This window comes from Lepidothrix coronata, unplaced genomic scaffold (assembly GCF_001604755.1).
Source record: "Lepidothrix coronata isolate B3197 unplaced genomic scaffold, Lepidothrix_coronata-1.0 Scaffold73, whole genome shotgun sequence".
NCBI classification, from domain to species: domain Eukaryota; kingdom Metazoa; phylum Chordata; class Aves; order Passeriformes; family Pipridae; genus Lepidothrix; species Lepidothrix coronata.
In genome coordinates, this window is record NW_016690253.1 from 3,145,505 (window position 1) to 3,164,292 (window position 18,788).

The 18,788-nt window shown below is 51.5% G+C and overlaps 1 protein-coding gene across 2 annotated transcripts in view; it reads right to left on the minus strand.

Moving 5' to 3' along the window:
- The window catches only part of GABRA3 (gamma-aminobutyric acid type A receptor alpha3 subunit), a 79,591-nt gene extending 62,556 nt beyond the window's left edge, over positions 1–17,035 (minus strand). The window contains exons 1-2 of one of the 2 annotated variants that reach the window (XM_017819293.1): positions 16,958–17,035; positions 1,195–1,299 (exon numbers count right to left, since the gene is read on the minus strand). In XM_017819293.1, the coding sequence (XP_017674782.1) occupies positions 1,195–1,277 (83 nt within the window). In that variant the 5' untranslated portion in view covers positions 1,278–1,299; positions 16,958–17,035. Of the gene's footprint in view, positions 1–1,194; positions 1,300–10,522; positions 10,590–16,957 lie in introns of those variants that run through there. The other variant, XM_017819294.1, reaches the window with a different exon arrangement.
- Positions 17,036–18,788: the final 1,753 nt, after the last annotated feature.

The following is an 18,788-nucleotide window of genomic DNA, read 5'->3' on the forward strand; positions in this document are numbered from 1 at the left end:
CGAGGGAGCATCGGCAGTGGCTTCAGTGAGTATGTGATGGGAAGGAAAAGAGCAGCAGTGAGGAAGGCAGAGGCAGGGCTGGAGGCACAGGGGCTGCTGACACCCCCCCAACCATCATGGGGAGGGAGCCCCAGCAGCTGGACAGGGGGCAGGAGGTGCCCAGGGCTGTCTGTGCCTCTGCAGGCAGGGCAGGGTCAGCATTTACAGGGCAAGGCACGCTCAGGATGCCTCTGGGAAGTCAGATCCAAGCAGGCAAAGCAAAACAGGCAGGACAGGGTGGGAGGGGTGTGTGGATGCTGGAGGAGCAGCAGCAGTGACATCTCATGCATGAAGATCCTTGATCACTGCTGGACTTGTAACTCAGCAAACATCACTTCAGTGTCCATACCTGGCACTCTAAAGGCTTTTCTAAATGTTTTATAGCAGTCATGTATTATTTGCACTTCTCTCCCTCTGTGCAGAGCTCCTCCCTCCCCATGGCTGGTGGCATCTCTGCCTCCCTTTCTCAAAGGCTTCCCCAAGCTCACGAAGCAAAGGCTCTGGTGGGATGCAGAGGAGGGCTGCAGAGCCTGTCACAGACTAACAGGATTTGTCTCCTGTCAGCTCCCAGAGGCTGGGAAGGTGAGGCTGGCAGCAGCATTCCCTGTGCCAGGACAGCTGGAGCCTGCACATCCCGGAACACTAACCTGGGCAGAGGGAGAGCAGCAAACCCAGGAGAGCTGGCAGAGAACCCCAGTGCTCCAGTGGATCAGGTGTGCTGCCCATGGGTCATTACACCCCAAGCAACCAAACAGCTGAAGCAGATTAGTTTTCTCTTCTTTAAAATAGTATTAAAAAATGAAACTGGGGGGAAGGGGAGGAGAATCTCTCTTCCGTGTTAAAACTCATGCAAGCCAAGTCCCTGCCCAGACTGAATTGTGCAGAGGCCAAATCTGAAAATAGGTTTTGTTGCAAAAAATGCTGACAACTGTCCTTAGTGAGAGTGCCTCAAATAGTGCTAATGTCAGCCACGAGGGACTGAACAGTCCCCGGGTGAAAAGCTCAGGGACAGGGACAAGGGGAGGGTCAAACACAGCAGAGACGCTTTTTAGTGCTTTGCCCTGGACTACTCCATGCAGGTCCTGACCCCGGCATATTTAAGATCAGCAAGAGGACTGCAGCCTTGGCCAACAGCCTCAGCACTCACCACCTTACCCAGCATCAGCAGGGAGAGCCAAAACCAGGACTAGGACTCCAACGAGAGAGAAGGACCCCGCTCCTGGGAGCCTCAGCGCCATGGTGTCAGTGAGCCTCCAAAACCTGCCAGGGAAGGCACAGAGGGGAAGGAGAGGAGAGAAAAGAGATTTTATTTACTAGGGAAGAGCAATCCTGTTAGTTCAGTTTTTCACATCAGTTCATTCATGTTAGCCAGCAGTATTTCTGGAGGCCTGTGTTTGAAATCCCAGAGAACCACCCCAGGGACAAAAGGCAGCAGCATCCCCTGGAGCACTGCTGGCCCTGGGGAAGTCACATCATGAGGTCAGAACCAAGCCTGTAAATACACAAACAAACCCTCACCCCACCTTCACAGCAGATCCAGCAGCTCCCCAAGTGCATAGCTCCGCTCCCAAAATGACCACACTGGCTCAGTCACCACCTGCCCCTGGCAGCAGTTCCCAGTTCCCTGGTACCTGTGCTACCTTGGGGAAATCCATGCAGCAGAGCCACTTGCAGACTCTCAAGACCCGTTTATTTTTTTCCCCCCAAACATATTTTTCTAGACAGTTAGGCCCTCATTTCATTCTGGTAATGACACTGCCAGAAATTATTATTAAGTTTGAGCACCGCGGCCCAGGGTGGTGGGAACGTTCGACTGTACTACACTTAGTGCGCTCAGATTTTTCATTAATGCTCAGTTTTACTTTTATTGTGATGTTATTGCACATTTAACTGCCTTCCCCTTTTATGTATGTCATTATGTTGATGCACCTTGGAGCAGCACTGCCAAGCAACAGCCTGTATAAATACAGCTTGTCGTGACGTCTCCCCATCCCGACACCTCAGGTTGGCACGGGGGGGGATTCAGCCCAGCAGAGGCTCAGCTCTGTGCCAGACAGGCACAAATGGCCAGTGGGGGCCCCCAAAGCCATCAGTGGAGGCTCACTTCAATCCTAGCATGCAGAAAACCAGGGCAAGGTGCCACTGTGCCAGTCAAATCTGACCTCTGGATCTCTCCACTCAACAGGCACCAACACTGCAGAGCCTCGGGCAGCTCCCTCCAGCACTGAAGGAAGGAGATGCTGGGTTGAAAGCCAACCCCCTCAGCATGTGAATGGCAATTCTCAGCTGGTGGAGGGTGCCCCAGGATGCAGAGGGCGGGTGAACTATGTGAGTGCCACCAAGAAGCAGGGGTTTCTGCACAGGGACATGAGAGACAGGAACTCCCAGCAGAAATCCCATGCAGAGGGAGCTCAGCCAAGCAGGAGGGAAATACCTGGAGGTCACACATGCCATCTTTATGCAGAAATGTGTATCTGGCTACCCCTGCCACAGACAACTGGAAGAGGAGAAGGGTGACAAAACCAGGCTGGGCCATGTGTTATGTCACATTTCTGCATTGAGAAGAGCCTAAATCTCTGTCCCCGGTCACCCCACAGCATTTTGGCCCTAAAGTCTCCCTGCATGTTAGGCCTGGTCCTTGCTTTTTAGCTGTAGGAGGACATGAGGTGCCAGGCAGGCAGAAGGTAAGAGCCAGACACTACCAGTCCTTACCACCCACCTCAGCTTTTTTTTCTGGCAAGATAATTCACTAACAGCAGGCACAGGGGGGGAAAATAGCACAGGGCACCAGTCACCTGTATCTTCCTCCCCACCACTCATTTAAAATCCCTGCAAATATCAATGCAGGGATTAATTTAGGCCCAGTGTGCTTGGGCCTTATTTAATCAGGATGCTACCAAGGGAAGCTCAGCCTTCCCACCAAAGGAGGCTGCAGGAGCCTCTGGCATAGACACAGCTACACATCTGGTGAGAAAAGCCCTGATTTGGGATGGTTCCCCTGGCTCCCGCCACTTTCCAGCTCAGAAGGGACACACAGTCTTGGAAATTCAAGTATTTGCTGATGAAGCACAAATTAACAGGCTGAACATCTGTTCTGTGGGAAATTCCAACATTTCGGGCAGACTCATTCCAAATCACAACAAGGACAGCTAAAATGTTGATGTTTCTTACAAGGCAAATCCAGAACTCCTTCAATAAGCACCTCCTTAACAGATTTCCTTTCAACTTTTCCCTTTCATTTCACTTCAACTTGCATATTATACAATAGGATTTAATTGATTTTTTTTTTTCCTAAGGCAATTTCAAACACTAGCCAAAAGCAAAAAAAAAAAAGAACCATTGCTGCCTTCCCTCTTCCCTCCCCCCACCACAGTTAAAAGTTTTCATTGAAATCAACATTTTCCCATCAAATTGCTTATTTTGAGAAATGGCTTGTTTTGGCAGAATTTGCACTGCCAGCAGACTTTGACCAGGGATACCACACCAATGAAGATGCTTTGGATTTGCAGCAGGTGCCTCTTGGCTCTGCAGGGCCTGTTCTGACTCCTCTAGAACATTTGGGACCATCTTTATCAGATTTGGTGAGACCAGGGGTGGGGCATAATGTGCACCAAAGGTGGAACAGAGCTTCTAAAGAAAAGAGTACCTGAAAATGGACCAACAAGGCAATTCAGAGGGACAGGAACAGTGACAAAAGCCAGAAGCACTTACACCTTCCATGTAAGTGTATATAAGATGTACCTGTTTGTGCCAAGGAGCTCTAAACCACTGCATTTCCACAAAACTTTGTTCATACAGTTTTCCTTCAATATTACAGAGAGATGAAGGGCTCGTTTTCTACTTTGGGTAGTTCTGCTGAAGGAAGGTGCTAGCCAAGGATAACAGGGCTGCTTGAATAAAGTCAAATATGTGCTTGAGTTATTTTAAGCATCAGAACCTGTTCTATATAGCTGCACTGAGAGAAAAAAATCTGTTTTCACTACTTGCCCAAGTAAGTATTTTGCCAGCCATGTCTCAGTTTGTTCACACTGAGAATGTCCCCAAATTGGGGTGTGATGGTTTGCTATGGCTGCACTTGCAGACTCGGGAAGGACAACACAGCTTGGAAAACAGCTTGGCACTGTTTTCTACCCCTTTCCTTTGGTTCATGCACTGTGTTTTTCCTGGGGAGCTGGATAGAAGATGCTGTGTGGCATTTTCCTTGTTCCCTGGCTACTTTACACTCAGAGATGGATTGAGAAGCAGACTCAGTTCTAGGATGGTGGCTGACATTCCTGAAGAACACAAGGGCTTTAACTGCTGGTGTTGAACCCTGGTAGCCTTGTGCCATTGAGCCAGGGCTGACCAGGCAGTGATGGGGGAGCAGCAGAAAGAACAACCCCCTTCCAGCACTGCTCATCACCCTATTGACAAGCAGGAAACACGGAGAATTCAAGGAGGCTTTTGCAGAGGAGGAGGTTTCACCCTTCAGACAGTTTAAGGGGTCTTCCAAAGCTCCCCATAGCCAGATCCTTGTGTGGTTCCCATGGGACAGCAGCTCTCAGCACTGCTTCTCCCCTTTCCCAGGACTTTTGCTAGTCCAGGCCCAGCACCAACCACAGGGACACAAAATCCCAGCCAGGGCAGGCGCTTCATAAGCCCAATAGCTACCGGCCACACAGCCTCTCTAGTAAAAATCAGTTTGTAAAATCAGTCCTGGTTTCAACAGCCCAGTAACTGAGCTCCTCAGATTTGGCACAGGAGAGTTGGTCTTGGAAAGAAGGCTCTGGCAGAGCAGGCGAGGGGGTCCCTGGGTGCACGGCAAAGGGAAGGGATGGAAACACCCACCAGTGTGCCTTGGGAAAAGTAACACTGGAGCTCCTCCAGCCCCTACTGGTGCTGTCCTTGCAGAAGGCTATTCAGCTGTCACTTCCCACTCAGGAAAGTGGCAACAGTGAGACAGCCAACATCTCGATCTGAACACCTGCAGGGATCCCTGATCCTCTGGGAATAGTGGGGGAGGATGCGTGCAACGTGCTAAATGCACGGTAACCAAGTGAGGATTTAGGAATGTTAATTGAATGTTAACAGCCTCAAAGAAGGAGAAAAAAAAAAAACCCCGAATCTCTTACTAGGACTTGCTGAAGGGAAAACTGCATAGTGTTCATGAAGAAAAAAAACAGAATGCCAAGATTCCTAAGCTCAGAAAAGTGGTACAACTCCTTACACTGACCCCTCTTTCATGTAAGTCAAAGAGCATCACCCCAGAGTTTCTGGTTCTGAGCTATGTCTGTGCAAGATGGAGTCTATTGGGACAGTATGTGTTCAAAGCAGCTCTGCATCTCCTTCCTCCATCTGTCCATTGCTCACTCCTTAATGGCACAGTTAGCAAACACATTCATCACTAACTGTGCAGTTGCTGGTAACCTCCATAGCTGAATCCAATGCAGATTTTCTAAGGAGCCCTGTTAACACTTTGCAGCTGGAATCCAGTAATACTTGAAGTTTACAATACTGTGCACTCTGAAATTTGGCAGGTGTCTTTATAACCACACACCTAATGGCTTGAGAAACATACCCACTCCTCTCCAACACACACAGCCTGTCTGTCCAACCTCCAGAGCATCAGAACACTCCAGAGAAACACAGCCTTCCTCTTGGATGTGCTATGAACAAGGAATTGGAAAAGCTTCCTTCTCCTCATGGCAGCCCCTGCTCCTACTGAAGTGGGTTTGGGAACCCAAAAAAAGTGCTGGAACCTTCCAGATCAGCAAGGTACCCTGGTAACTATGCTAACATTGGGTATCTCCTGACTTGGCATACTGAGCCCAATCTTCCCAGAAATCCTTATTCTAGAAACCATTAAATATTCTGAAATGCCTTCCTAGGAAAGAGTGATTAGCACAGGCTTACTGCTGACAAGGGAAAGACAGATAGAGCTCTGGAGGTGGAGACTGAAAGGTAAAGCTTGCAAAAAAACCCTGGGAGAACAGCCCAGAAAGGGGGATACTGCAAGCATCAGAAATGAAATGAAGGCAGAAGAGGCCCATAAACCCAACTGGGTTCATTTGTGAGAGTCCCATCACTATGTCACCCAAATTGCTGCCTCCTAGGAACACACACAGCCAAGGAAACAATCTGATTCACTTAGCAATAGTCTCCCCATGCAGGCAGCTTTCACAAAGCAGCCCTAAGGGCATATTTGCCCCACCACTGCACCCAGAGACGCTGCCTACCTGCAATGTCATTTGATCAGCATTCCCACACGCCGTGCACGGACACTGGCGACACCAGCTGAAGGAATGCTGAGCACCAACAGCTCCCACTCAGCCCCCAGGACCTGCAGCAGTTCCACATCTTTTGCCAAGTCAGGTATCTCAGGTAGGGGTGTGCAACGAGGGGCTGATGCTGGGAGGCCAGCTGGAAAACAGATTTGGACTGAAGCTGCTTCTTCTTCCCAAAGCCCAAACACAAGCACTTCCATGCAGGGAGAAGAGGGTGATCCAGAGCCTGGTGGTGTCAAGCACTATCCACCCACCTGCACAGTAGCACAGCCAAGCACAATGCTAGAGATGACCTCACAACACCTGCATATTTACCCCAAAATGTCAGGTGCATTTGCACAGCACAAGAAGCTCGTTTAAAGCCCTTCCTCGTTGCACTGGAGCCTCTGCAAAACAGGTCCCAGGCATCAGGAGAGATCCTTCAACACCTCTCAAGGATTGCAAAATCATCCAGCCTGCATGGCCTGTGCTCTGTCCAACTGTCCCCGACCCCGTGAGCCCACCAGTTTTCTGGTGATCTCTGTTGTGCCTCTTTAGTGCTTCTCTGGGTGAAGCTCCAAGCTCTCCCCGCAGAGACAGCAGCCAGCAAGCGCTCAGCGCAGCACAATAAACGCAGGCGATGCACATGCTGCCCTGGGTCCCTGTTAGGGAGTTTTTCCTTCACTTCTCAATCGTTTCAGCTAAAAAGGAGGGTCCCTCAGAAGAAAAACACGTTTTCATTTGAGGGCAGGGGCAGCAATCGTTCCTCTGGAAGCCTAGAAATGATAAAATAAGACACCGTGGTGTTTCAGAAGACCCTTGTCTCGCATCCCTTTGCATCCCAGGTTGTTTGCATCCCTTTGTTCTGAAACAAGCTCACTGGGATGCACAGCACAGGCACAGACACCCAAGCCAGCACATACTGGAAGCAATCCAGCCCTGCCAGGATCATGCTCTACCTGCACCAGCCAGCTCAGGGGCAGGCTGGGTTTGCTACCCTGGACCGAGGCGAGTGCTCTGCTTCCATTACCTGAGGTAGCCCGGATTTCTCCAACTTGCCTCTAGTTTAGCCTTGAGCCATTGAGGTGCTGCTGGAGGCCAGAAGCCAGTACAGTGATTTACAGAAAGCAGAGAACGAGAACAGGCAGCAGAACCTCTGCCTACCTGAATCAAACTTGCTGTTTACCATCTACTTAGAGGAACAGCGCTGGCTCGCAGCGAGGGGCGCATGGCAGAGGAACCACACGGTCTTCGTCTCACAGGCATGAAAATGTTTGTGCTTACCTACCCAAGAGGCACACGTTGGCTCATCCCTGCACACACACACGCACTGCACAAGCCATAAACAACCCTCCCATGAATCTGCCACACACACAGAAGGTACGAGACGCACGTGATGGTTACCAAATGTGTCGTCTGCAGCTCTGCAAGAGATGCCAGCGGAAGAGGACACTCGGAACCAGGGGAACAAAGCAAAGAAATTAAAGGTTTAGATCAGCACGTAAATCTTGAGAGCAAGCCTCAGAGCGGGTCTCTTCTGTAAGTGGATCTGCTGGTAACGAAGACATAAGGTCTGTGCCCAACTCCCAACCCAGCTTTAATTTTTCAAAGTGAGAAGCCGCTTGACAGCTTTTCCTCATCAAAACAAAATTAATCCCAGTATTGCATCTCACTACTAAAAAACACATCCAGAGGGACTGTAGAGTGATTCACACCCACAACTGCTATGGGAAACCGTTTGCACTCATAGTGTAACAAGCCAACACTGATTCACCCACATAATTACAGGCAGACACTGATTCACAGCTACTGCAACTGCAGACAGACTGACTCACAATCAAGGCAACTGCAGACAGACTGAGGCTCACAAGCACAACTGGAAATACAACCGTGCTGACAATACCCACAGTCTGCAATCATGTGCACACACAAATCTTTGGAAAACTGGCTATCACCCTCACCAGTGCAAACACCGTGTGCCAAGCCCTGCGGTTTTCGCTGGCGCTTTTGACCTTCACCCCCACAGCCATTTTTCCTTCCCTGATGGAACAATGTCCACACCTCAGCAGCTGTCCCTTCCCTGACAGCCCTCACGCTCACCGAGCACAACAGCCAGAGCCTGACCCCAGGAGCAGAGCTGTGTTGTGCATACTCAGACACACCGTGCACACGGGCACAGTGAGTGTACATGGTGCAAGACATCAACCTACATCCACCCTGGTACCACACACGGCTGCGCCAACTGCGCTGACTTCGTGTTTCCAGAATATAAGTAAATGCAAGCCAAGTATAATACATTTAGCCCATGGGCAAAGGAGATGGCAAAAGACTCACTACTGGGCAAAAGCTTGAAAAGCTGGATTATTTACTACACTCTCTGGCTGGGTATGTAATTATGTCAGCGTTCAGCCTGGGTATTGTGCTACTTTTTGTAAACAGTTGGCAGGAATACTCCGACTGAGATGAGGGGCTGGGCTGCATCCCCAGTGTCGAGAGAAGCAGGCTGAAGAGGACATGGTCTACTTAGACAAAAAGAAACTGGGGGGAAAGAATAGACTAAGCAGGAAAAGACGAACAAGAAGCTGAGAGTGAAGTGGGACAGGCAGCAGTCTACAGACAAAGAAGGAAGAGGAAAGGAGAAAGAGCAGGAGGAGAAAAGCTCCATGATGCAGACTTGGGAAAAGAAGCTCCAAAGCGAGGAAAAGCAGCAGCCACCCAGTGCCGAGAGAGTCTCGCAGCGGTGTAGACAATGCATCTGTGCCTCCCCACACGCTGGGCTCTGCTGCACGCTGCCAACCAGGAGGAGATTCCAGAGGAAAGGACGCAGAAGCCTCCAGGCAAACATGTGCCGAGGGCCCCGGTGCAGCCGCAACCCCTCCAGCTGCTCGGAGCTCTCTCGGAAAAGAGCAGGAGGGTCAGGCTCTCACCTCTGTGCCTGTTCATGTGTGTGCTGCAGGGCACCCAGACACCACAGGCACAGGCTGAAGGGCAGGCTGGCAAAACTCCACCAAAACAGCATCACCTCGAAACACCCCGAAATCCCTTATCCTCCAGGGCAAAGAGAAAGTTAAGAGAGAAGCTACAGGAAGGAGAGGACTCGCCTGAACCACAAGTAGCATCTTCTAGTTGTGGGCTGGTCCTGCCTCAGCACCTGCTATTTTTCTTCTTCACACTCCCCTAAAGGAAGCTAAAAGGACCAAGAGGTGAGGGAGGAAACCTGGTCTGCTGCTGCCACCGTCAAAACAAGCCAGGCGAGCAGCCACTCCAAGCTGCTCCTGCTGGCCCACGGCAGTGGGAGTCTCACCAGAGGGTCCCAGCTCTCTCCTTCTGTCAGAGGATGTTGCTGCATTTTCAGCCAGTCAGCAGCAGATTCGGGGGAGACACTACAGATGCATTTGGCCAGGGAAATGAACTATTTGTTCAGTTGTACTTCTCTCGTCCAGGCGAGAATCACTCCGGCAGAAGGCAGAGCAAGGAACAATGGATAAGTGTTGCAGTGGGGACTGTCTACCTCTTAATTGCATTAGGCTACTCATTTTTAATGATCCATATCACAGCATCAGTAACTCTGGAGCAAGGAGAAAACATCTGTAGCTCTTTTCCCTCTCCCTCCATACCAGCCTCAGCGACTGTAGCCCCAAACACTCCTTTCCCTCCCTACCCCGACCCCGCACCTGTGTCCATTAGGCCTGGCTGCAAGATTGAGGGGGAAATTCGACTTTGCTTTACTACACTGGTCTCCCTGCTCAGCCCTTCCCCCGCATTTCCCGTCCGGGTCCAGGAAGGGGTCTCAGGATTACCCTTGTCCAGACATTTCTCACCGCAGCCTCTCTCCCCCCTCTCCATCCGGCAGTGCCAGGCGGGTGGGCTGGATCCCCGGGGGTCCCCGACGGGGAACACCCCCGGCACGGCTCCGGACCGATACGCGCCGGAGTTGCTGCGGGAGCGGAGATGCTCCGACCCCGCGGCCGCCCAGCCGAGCCTCCCCCCGCCCTCTAAGGGATGCGCTTCGGGCAGAGCCGCCACCCTCCCCCGCCGCTCTATTGTTCACCGGCCCCCGCACAGTAGCCAGGGGCCGGCGCAGCCCCGCGGAGCCCCATCCCCAACCCCAGGTCCGCACCGCCGGCCGCGCTCCCCAGCGCCCGCCGGGGCGCTTCTCCGCGGGGGATGCGCGGAGCGGAGCGGGGAGCCCCGGGGGACCGGGGACAGGACCCGCCGCGCCCCGCCCGCGCCACACTCACCACCGCGCCGGCTGCCCCGGCGGGGGGCTCGGGGGGCGGCCGGAGCCCGCTCCGCTCCGCAGCGCTCCGCGGGGCTGCGCGCCCCCAGCCCGCCGTGCCGGGGCTGCCAGAGCCGCCTGCGCGCTGCTCCGGCCGCGGCGAGCGAGGCAGAGAGAGAGGGAGGGAGGGAGGGGAGCAGCATCCCCCCGCCTTCCTCCTCCTCTCCTCCTCCTTCTCCCCGCGCCCCGGAGGAGGGTTTACCCACCCGCTTTGTGCGGAGCCGCCCGCCCCGCCGCGCAGGCAGCGGGCACGGGGCGCCGCCGCTCTCCCTGCCCCGGCTTGGGGCCGCCTCCCCCGCCCCAAAGCGTTTGATGCCCCGGGCTCCTCCGGCAAGCCCCGGCCTCACAGCACCGCGGCGGCCCCCGCCATCCTCTCCGCGCAGGAGGGTGAGCAGAGCAAGGCTGGCTGCTCCCAGCGCCTACCTGTTGAAGGGGGGAGCTCCCCGGGGCGCCGATGCTCTGGGAAGGAGGTGGGCAGTACCCCCAGGGGTGCGCTGCGCCCCAGCTCCTGCCAACCTGCCTCCACACCGCACGGCCTGGCCGGATCCCTGGTCTGCCAGCGGAAAAGGGAAGTTTGGCCCCGCCAGGTTGGAATTGCCGAGGTTTATATATCGCAATAAAACGATGCGCAGAGGAAAACAAATGCAAGGGAAGGGGAGAAGAGGAAGAGAGGTTAAAACGCAGCAAGAAGTAGGCAGTGAAAGGAAGGGCAGAATCAGCGTGGAAGCGCAGGGATGCCAGAGGAAGGGCAATGCACGATGTGCTGGGCAGAGCTGGCTGGGCTTTGGAGGTTTTGCAGAGCCACACGACAGCAGAGCTGGGAAGGCGAAAGCTGACAGTAAGGTGCACTCAAAATATATTGTCCCTGCAGAGCTCTCCTCGGTGAACACGCAGTGCAAGGCTCAGCTGCAGCTGTGACTCCAAGGTACATAACCCTTTCCTCTGTCTCTGAGGATGCAGGGTGGGATAAAGGATCACAACCTGCAGGCATTACAGACCACCCCAAAGCTCCTCTAAATTACTCTTGGTTTTGAATACTTAAAATGACATGAAAACATTCTTCAGGATGAAAGCCCTCAAGGCATGAGTGATTAAATCCAGTTTAACTGTCAGTTCTCTGCCTTTGGACATTAGAAAATGACCCAATTCTTGCTTCCAGGAGAAAGGTAGGGGCAATCACTCTTCTACCTCATCCCTACAGAACACAGCCATCCTGCCTTTGGTGAGATAGAAGCACCCATCATGACATGTGCCTAGACAGTAAGAGGAGACCTGATCACGGTCTTTATTAATCCAGATATATCTGTTAGCAGAGGTTCAAATGCCAGTTCTGCTTTCCTCTGCTGAGTAGGGTCCATAATCAAGACCTGATGAGCTCACGAGATCTGAGGACCAACATCTTGAACAAAAACTGAGCATAGTCCAACACAGGGTCCCCACAATCAAATCTGCCATCTTTTAGACCAGAGGAGGAAGAGTCCTTGGTGTTACTGCAACACTTGGCTCCTTTACAGGAGCTCTGTGGCTTCCACAAACTGTATGTAATCAAGATAAGTTTCTCCAGCCCTCAGCATTACATCCAACCCCAGCTGATGCAGATTGAATACTCACAGGACAATTTTGCTGCAGCAGCAGCAAGACCTTCAAGTTATTATTTTCTGATCTCTGCAAGATATTTTGACTGAACAGCAAGGACCTTACTTTTGAGATCTTGTGGGGACAGCCAACATTTTAATTGTCCTTAGACTGCTCATATGTGAATGACAACAACACATGGTGTGGGGCTATTCCCATTTTTTAAAAATCTGCTTCTGCATTGAATTCCTCCTGCCATACTATAAAGCATCACTCAAGAGGACAGCTGTGTGTGCATGCCAGCAGAGGAGCATTTTTTGCTGGTCTCCAAAACTAGAACAAATCATAGGAAAATTCATACTGGAAGAGATTTCAGGACATCAGCCAGTCCAACCTCCTGCTGAGAGCATGACCAGCTAAGGAAGAGCCATGAAAGCAACACAATTTGGCCATACTGATTCACACAATTTCTGCTTATATTTAAGTTTCCTCCAAGGCACATCTTCTGTTCCTGATTTATATGCTTGTGAACAAAAGCATGTTGGCAAGGGAATAGAGAAGAGCTCAGAGGGAGTCCCAAGGCACATCCATTCACTTGGCTAAAAGCCCCAAGGATCTGGTCCACCTTCTTCCCACTGGAAGGTGACACTCCAATTGGAGAATATCACTGAGATGACCATGCCCAGAGATGGGACCAGACTTAAGAACACTGAGGCTTGAGGGTGAGAGCAGAAATGTTCCTAATACTTTTTCTTCCTCCTTTCCAAACTGATTCAGCTGCTGGCATGGACTGCCTTGGATATGAGAACAGAATCAGCGAGACAGGCATATCCGGAGACAGAAATGACTCAGGATTTTAAATGGCTCATATTGAAGAACATTCCAAGATTTACAGATTTAAGTAGTGCTAACAATAGTCACAGACAATGGAAACCATGCTTCTCTTGAGGCCTGTTCATCCATGAGCAACAGCCATGCAGACTTCCCCAGGAGCAACATCTCACTCTGCCCTGAGAGGTCTTCACTGAAGACTGCCTCCTCTGCTCAGAGACCTCCTCTGACACTGCCAGCAGCCTGAAATAGTCTTGGGCATAAGGCCATTTATCATAAAAGCTTTTCCAAGAATCTAAAAATCAAAATAATTTCCTCCCCTTGTAGCCACAGCACACACCAAGCTCTTCCAAAGGTGGGGGAAGAGGCCGTAGTTGGGTGCAGACAGAAAAGAAAGCACAAGTTTTAGTCACCTGAACAGTGAGGTGCTAAGAGCAGAGCAAGAGGTACAGCACCTAAAATCCACCCTAAATTAGGGTCTCCAGAACTCAAAATCCTCCTGGCTCAGAGAGACCGCACCAGACACATCCCAAAGCTCTTCATGCCCCTTTAGGGTTTTCCTGCCACGGGAAGGGCTGGTTGGCTTATCCCACCATCTAGCCCTGCAGGGACATGAAGGGAGGCCCTGTTAATGATGGAGGCAGTGGAAATCATCCTTCATCCCAGCCAGTGCCAAAAACCAACTGACCCATAAAGGAAGTGAGTATTCCTGCCACCTGGAGAGTGCATGATGACAGAATTAAGATACAAGGGCTATCCAGCAGCAGCACAGGATGGGTTTGAACAACAGAGGATGCTGTTGGGAGCAGGAGAAGAGGCTTTGGCCAGGGAAGCAGGCATTAGCTAGCTTAAGAAGTCCAGCTTCAGAAAACCTTGTCTTTGGGGGATAGGGGTAGTATTATCAATATCTGGCATTACCAGCTGTAATTGCCTCGATCTCTGCTCTGCTCAGAAGCAAAGGTAACCCTCCATTAAGAGCATCACTCTCTGTGGATACATCCATCAATTTAGGAGACATAAAAACACCTTGTGAAACCTGTAAGCAATTATCTTTTAATGCATCACTCCATCATAAGGCTTTTTATTTCTTTCTTAAACTATATACCCTCTCCTTCCCTGCTGGAACACCTCCCTGAACTCTGGCACACTCCAGGGGCTCATGGCTTTGAGGCAAACCCTTCTTATGGTGGTCAGGGTTAAAATATGGCTGTCACCATATTACTCAAAATGGAAGTACAGCAGCCTGGGAATATCTTGCTAATAATTTAGCTAAGCCTTTCCTTCCCATCATCCTGCTCAACCAGCCAGAATTAAAGTATGCTTGGGTTTAGGTCCGTGCTACAGTGCCCTTGAACTGAATGGAACTGCAGGGTTAAGCCCTGCCATAGCAAAGCAGGAGGGTCCATTCTGAAGGTGCAGGCTGGAGCCAGAGCTGAGGGATGTGCAGCACATCTCCAGCACACCCACCTTTTTGGAGGCCAGTCCATGCTGTCCAACCCTTCCCCCCCAACACCCACACTCAGCATCCAAGGGAGCTGGCTGCAGTTATGTTGCAATAAAGGACTGAGCCAGGGAACATCTGACCTTCCCCTGTGCTGAAAGGCAGGAGGGCAGTGTGCTGAGAGGGCATGTCCTGGTAACACAGTGTTCCAGGGGCACGGGGCAGCACAGCCCTGCTCCAAGGATGAAGGATCATCAGCACAGGGAGGACACTGCACTTAGGAAGGTCCTGACTGCTCCTGTGCAGGCACCTGCCTTGGCATGGAGCAGCTGATGTGTGGAGAAAACAGGACCTAGTGCTGAGCACAGCAGAGTCCTTTGTACCAGTCCTGTGTGAGGCAGCCCCTACAAACCGACATTGTCTTTGGAGCCCTCTCCTGCTGCCAGGAAAAGCAGCCAGCCTACAGACAGGTGGCTGATGCAGTCAGTAAATCAGAATAGAAGATCCTCTCCCTGTATAGGGGCCCAACCATTTCCCTAAAAACTGCTGGTCCCATTCACTGCCAAGGAGCACCACGATGACACCTCTGCTTCCCAAAGAGCTGGGAGAAAGGGGCTCTTTTCTCCCATCATCTCTTCCACTCTCAAAGCACTCAGGGCCATCTCAACAGTCTTACAGACCAAACTCCTGTCCTGCTCTCCTGGTGTTCTCCTTCCTCTCACTCTCCATCCCCACCTGGCCAGCTGCCCCTTCTCCCCACCCGGCCTCTCTCTGCAGCCATAGCAGCGTCAGAGCCGGCTGCTGCTGGTGCTTTATTAGCCCATCTCCATGGCAACTCGCCTCCAGCTTCACTCGGAGAGACCCCCGTCTCCTTTTGGCCGTAAATCAGCCACCTGCCTGCGTCCTCGGCCAGAGCCGGGGTCACAGCTCACCGTGGATGCTGCTGGGAGCCTCCCTGCCAGGGCTGTGCCGTGCCCTCAGCAGGCACAGCAGAGCTGCCGTTTGCCCCGTGGGGCATCACATGTGCACCCCTCAAACAAAGCCTAATAGTCTTCCCAGGGGACAGTATCCAAAAGCTGGTGATTTGGAGCCACCTGTGCAAACCAGCAATGAGCTGGTGCTCTGCTGCCCTCAGGGAGGGAGCAGGATCTTGGGCCAAGCCCCAGCAAACAGGAGTAGCACTGGGCTGAGGCAGAAAGGCAGTAATTCCTTCCCTCATGGCAAGGCAGCTCCCCCCCCCATGTCTGTGAAGCCTTCCTGGAGGGAACAAAGAGCCCCCCAAAATGTTGTGCTCTCCCTGCTATCCAGAAACAGCTCAAGAGCAACCTTTACCCTCACACAGTTCAAAGCAGGTGACTAGAATCTGCTGGCCCCCACAAGAACTGACTTTCCTACACATTTTTTCCTTGGGGCATTGGGAAGGGGATGCAGAACATGCTCCTTTCACCCTCCCAAGCACACAGCAAACACCGTGTTCTTGCTGCTGAAATTCTCCCCCTCTGAACCTTAGAAAATTGAGAGCTTTTTCTTTGCATCCCACATGTTATGCAGTTTGTCACTCCACCCATAAATTTCAAGCACCTGATAATGCTGGGGCTAAATCCTGGCAAGAAAACGCAAAGGTGGCTCCTGCCACCAGAATTTTAGTCAACAGAAGCCTGGCAAAGTAAGTGAGAGGTAAAGTATCTTCAGGAAGCTGCTGGAGCGCTGCAGAGCTGTGCTCGTGGGAAGAGGAAGGTGATGGGCTAAGGCAGAGCCATCAAATAACTCATCTGAGGTCACAAACAGTCCACAAGCAGGCAGACAGGTCAAATGTGCACTAGTGGAAAAGATGATCATTTTCCATCACCTTTCCACATTCCCTGAGAGGTGCTGCTCTCCATACATGATCCCAAGGGATGCTTGCAGCGTTTCTATACAAGACCACATAAATCTTGTTGCCTTAGATTAGGGCTCCAGCGTATCTGGGGGTTTATCCATAGCTTAGACATGCCCAAGGAAATCCAGCAAGGAGCACTGGCACAGCTACGTATCTTCATTTCACATGGATGCTCAACATGCATCCCCACACAACAACTCACAGAGCTAAAAAACCCTTCTTGCAAGACACTGCAGAGCTCAAGGTCTGTGGCTCAGCAGATCCTGGCAAAGCAAAGAGCTGGAGCCCTGTTTCTATGGCAAAACATGTCCACCCAAATCTCCAGAAGCCACGTCCAACTACATGGAGAAGTACCAGAGCTTTTAGCAGGGATAGCTGTCTCAAATTCCAGAAGCTATAGTGCTGGCAGTGGAACAAATTCATAAAAGCTAATGGGCCTGAAAGACACTGTATTTGTCCTGCAGTCCCTTGGCAAGAGCAAAAATAAACCTGGAGAGACAGACCTGCTCACATACTCTTCCTTTTCTCTTCTGCAGTTACAACAGCAGCAGCAGTTCAAAAATCCCCCTGTGGAGTCATAAGGTTTTGGATATCTCAGCATTTCTATTTCTAACACTGCGCATGCTTGTCAAGTCCAAATATTCTTAAAAATTTGGATACCTAACACTCACCTAAATCAAGTGCTTAAGAAGGCTGGCCTGAAGAGTCCTGCTTGTTTGTTTTCCTGATCCAGGGTCCTTCTGAGTTTGTTTCTGCACTCACGGAGCTGTGAAGTCAATTTTTATTCAGAAGGAATGAAGGGTGGCATGGAGCCAAAACCTGGAACTTGAAACAGGCCCAAATATGGGGAGGTTCACACCAAAAATTGCAGGGTTGACAGCACTAGCTGAAGTGTTTGGAAAATGCCCTATGTTCATATCACATGCAATATGTTATTCCAGGTCTTCCCTCCCCTCTAAATACGTTCCCCAGCTCTCTTTGTCAACAGGTCTCATCATAGTTTGATAGGCTGAGCTCAGTGTTCAGCTGCACACCAAACAGCAGCAAACCTCCTGGCACAGGGAGCTTCAGGTGCAAAGGCCATTAGGAGAAAAAAATCCCACAGGAAGAGTGAAATCTGGTGCACTCAGAAACCTCCCCCATCTGGACACTGACTGTACTTCCATCAAAACAGCAATTTTAGGATCCTCTCCATCAAACAGGATAGTCAGCCACACTGTATGGTTGTAGACAGAGCCTGTTAGCAGCAGAGAAGCTTCCCAAAGACCTCAGTTGAACCTGCTACTTTAACAGAGCTCTAAATGTCACCACACAGCCTGTGCTGTGGCCCCTGAAAGGATTCGTGTGTTGTCACGTTTGGTAAAGTTTACAAGGAGCATGGGAGCTGAGGCCACTGCCTGACACTGAGTGGATCTTACCAGCTCTAATTAGCTGAAATAAAACAGCAGAGACCCAGGTAATAAGAGCTCTTCATGATATTAAGGTGAGTGGTGGCTGCGAGAGAGGCCACTGCAACGGGCTGCTGGAGCCACCCGGGTGGAAGCTGAGGCTGAGCCAAGCTCAGTAGTTAATGAAAGGAGGAACTGGCCAGAAATGGTTTATGTGTTAGCCTTGTCCTGGCATGTGGTAGGGCACCAAAAATAGGAGCAGTTCAAAGCCCAAGGGCTGTCTCCCTGCCACTCACACAACTCCTCATGCACACCCCCTCTGCACAGCTGGAGCCAGGAGTGGATGGATGCTGCAGGACTGGCTCAGCCATCAGTCCAGGTCCCATCTATGCCTAACTTCATTAAGATTGATGGTGACTCCCACTCTCTGGAACACATTCAGGCACGTGCACTGGAAACCACAGCACCAGCTGGATGCCAGAACTGGGCCAACGCTCAGGCAGGCACGAGGCTACAGGTCCCAGGGCAGGCAGCTGGAACTCCCTCCTGGCACAGAGCTTTGGAGAATCCAGCTGTAGCTGTGACTACAAATGTACAACTGATAGTCAGTGCTCTCCCAGGACCTGTCTGCTTCAGGAGGGGTTTGGGTTTTTTTCAGTGTAAACAGGTCAGAGACAAAAAGCAAGAGGAGTTGTGCACTTGATGACAGGAAGGCACAGGGCAGAGCAAAGCGGTTCTGCACGGGAGGGAGAGCCCCAGGGCACAGGGACAGGCAGATGTTCTGCTGCTATCAGTTGCCTGGCAATGGGACATGGAGCCTCTGGAAATGCAGCCAGCCTCAGCCAAACAGGAAAACACAGACCCGGGGAATCAAAGGACGCTCAAAATGAGAAAGGAGATGCTGTAACTGCCCCCAAACCAGCAATACTCCTGACAGGCCAAGCTGCATGATCCAGAACAGCCCCACACAGAGGGAAGCCCTAAAGCTGGTTGGCTTATGATGTTTCCACTGAGCTCCATACCCCAAAGCCTACCAACCTTCAGTGCAGGGAAATTCAAACCAGCAACTTTTCCTAAGTCTTCTCCCTCCCACACCAGCTGAAAACAGTCAGAG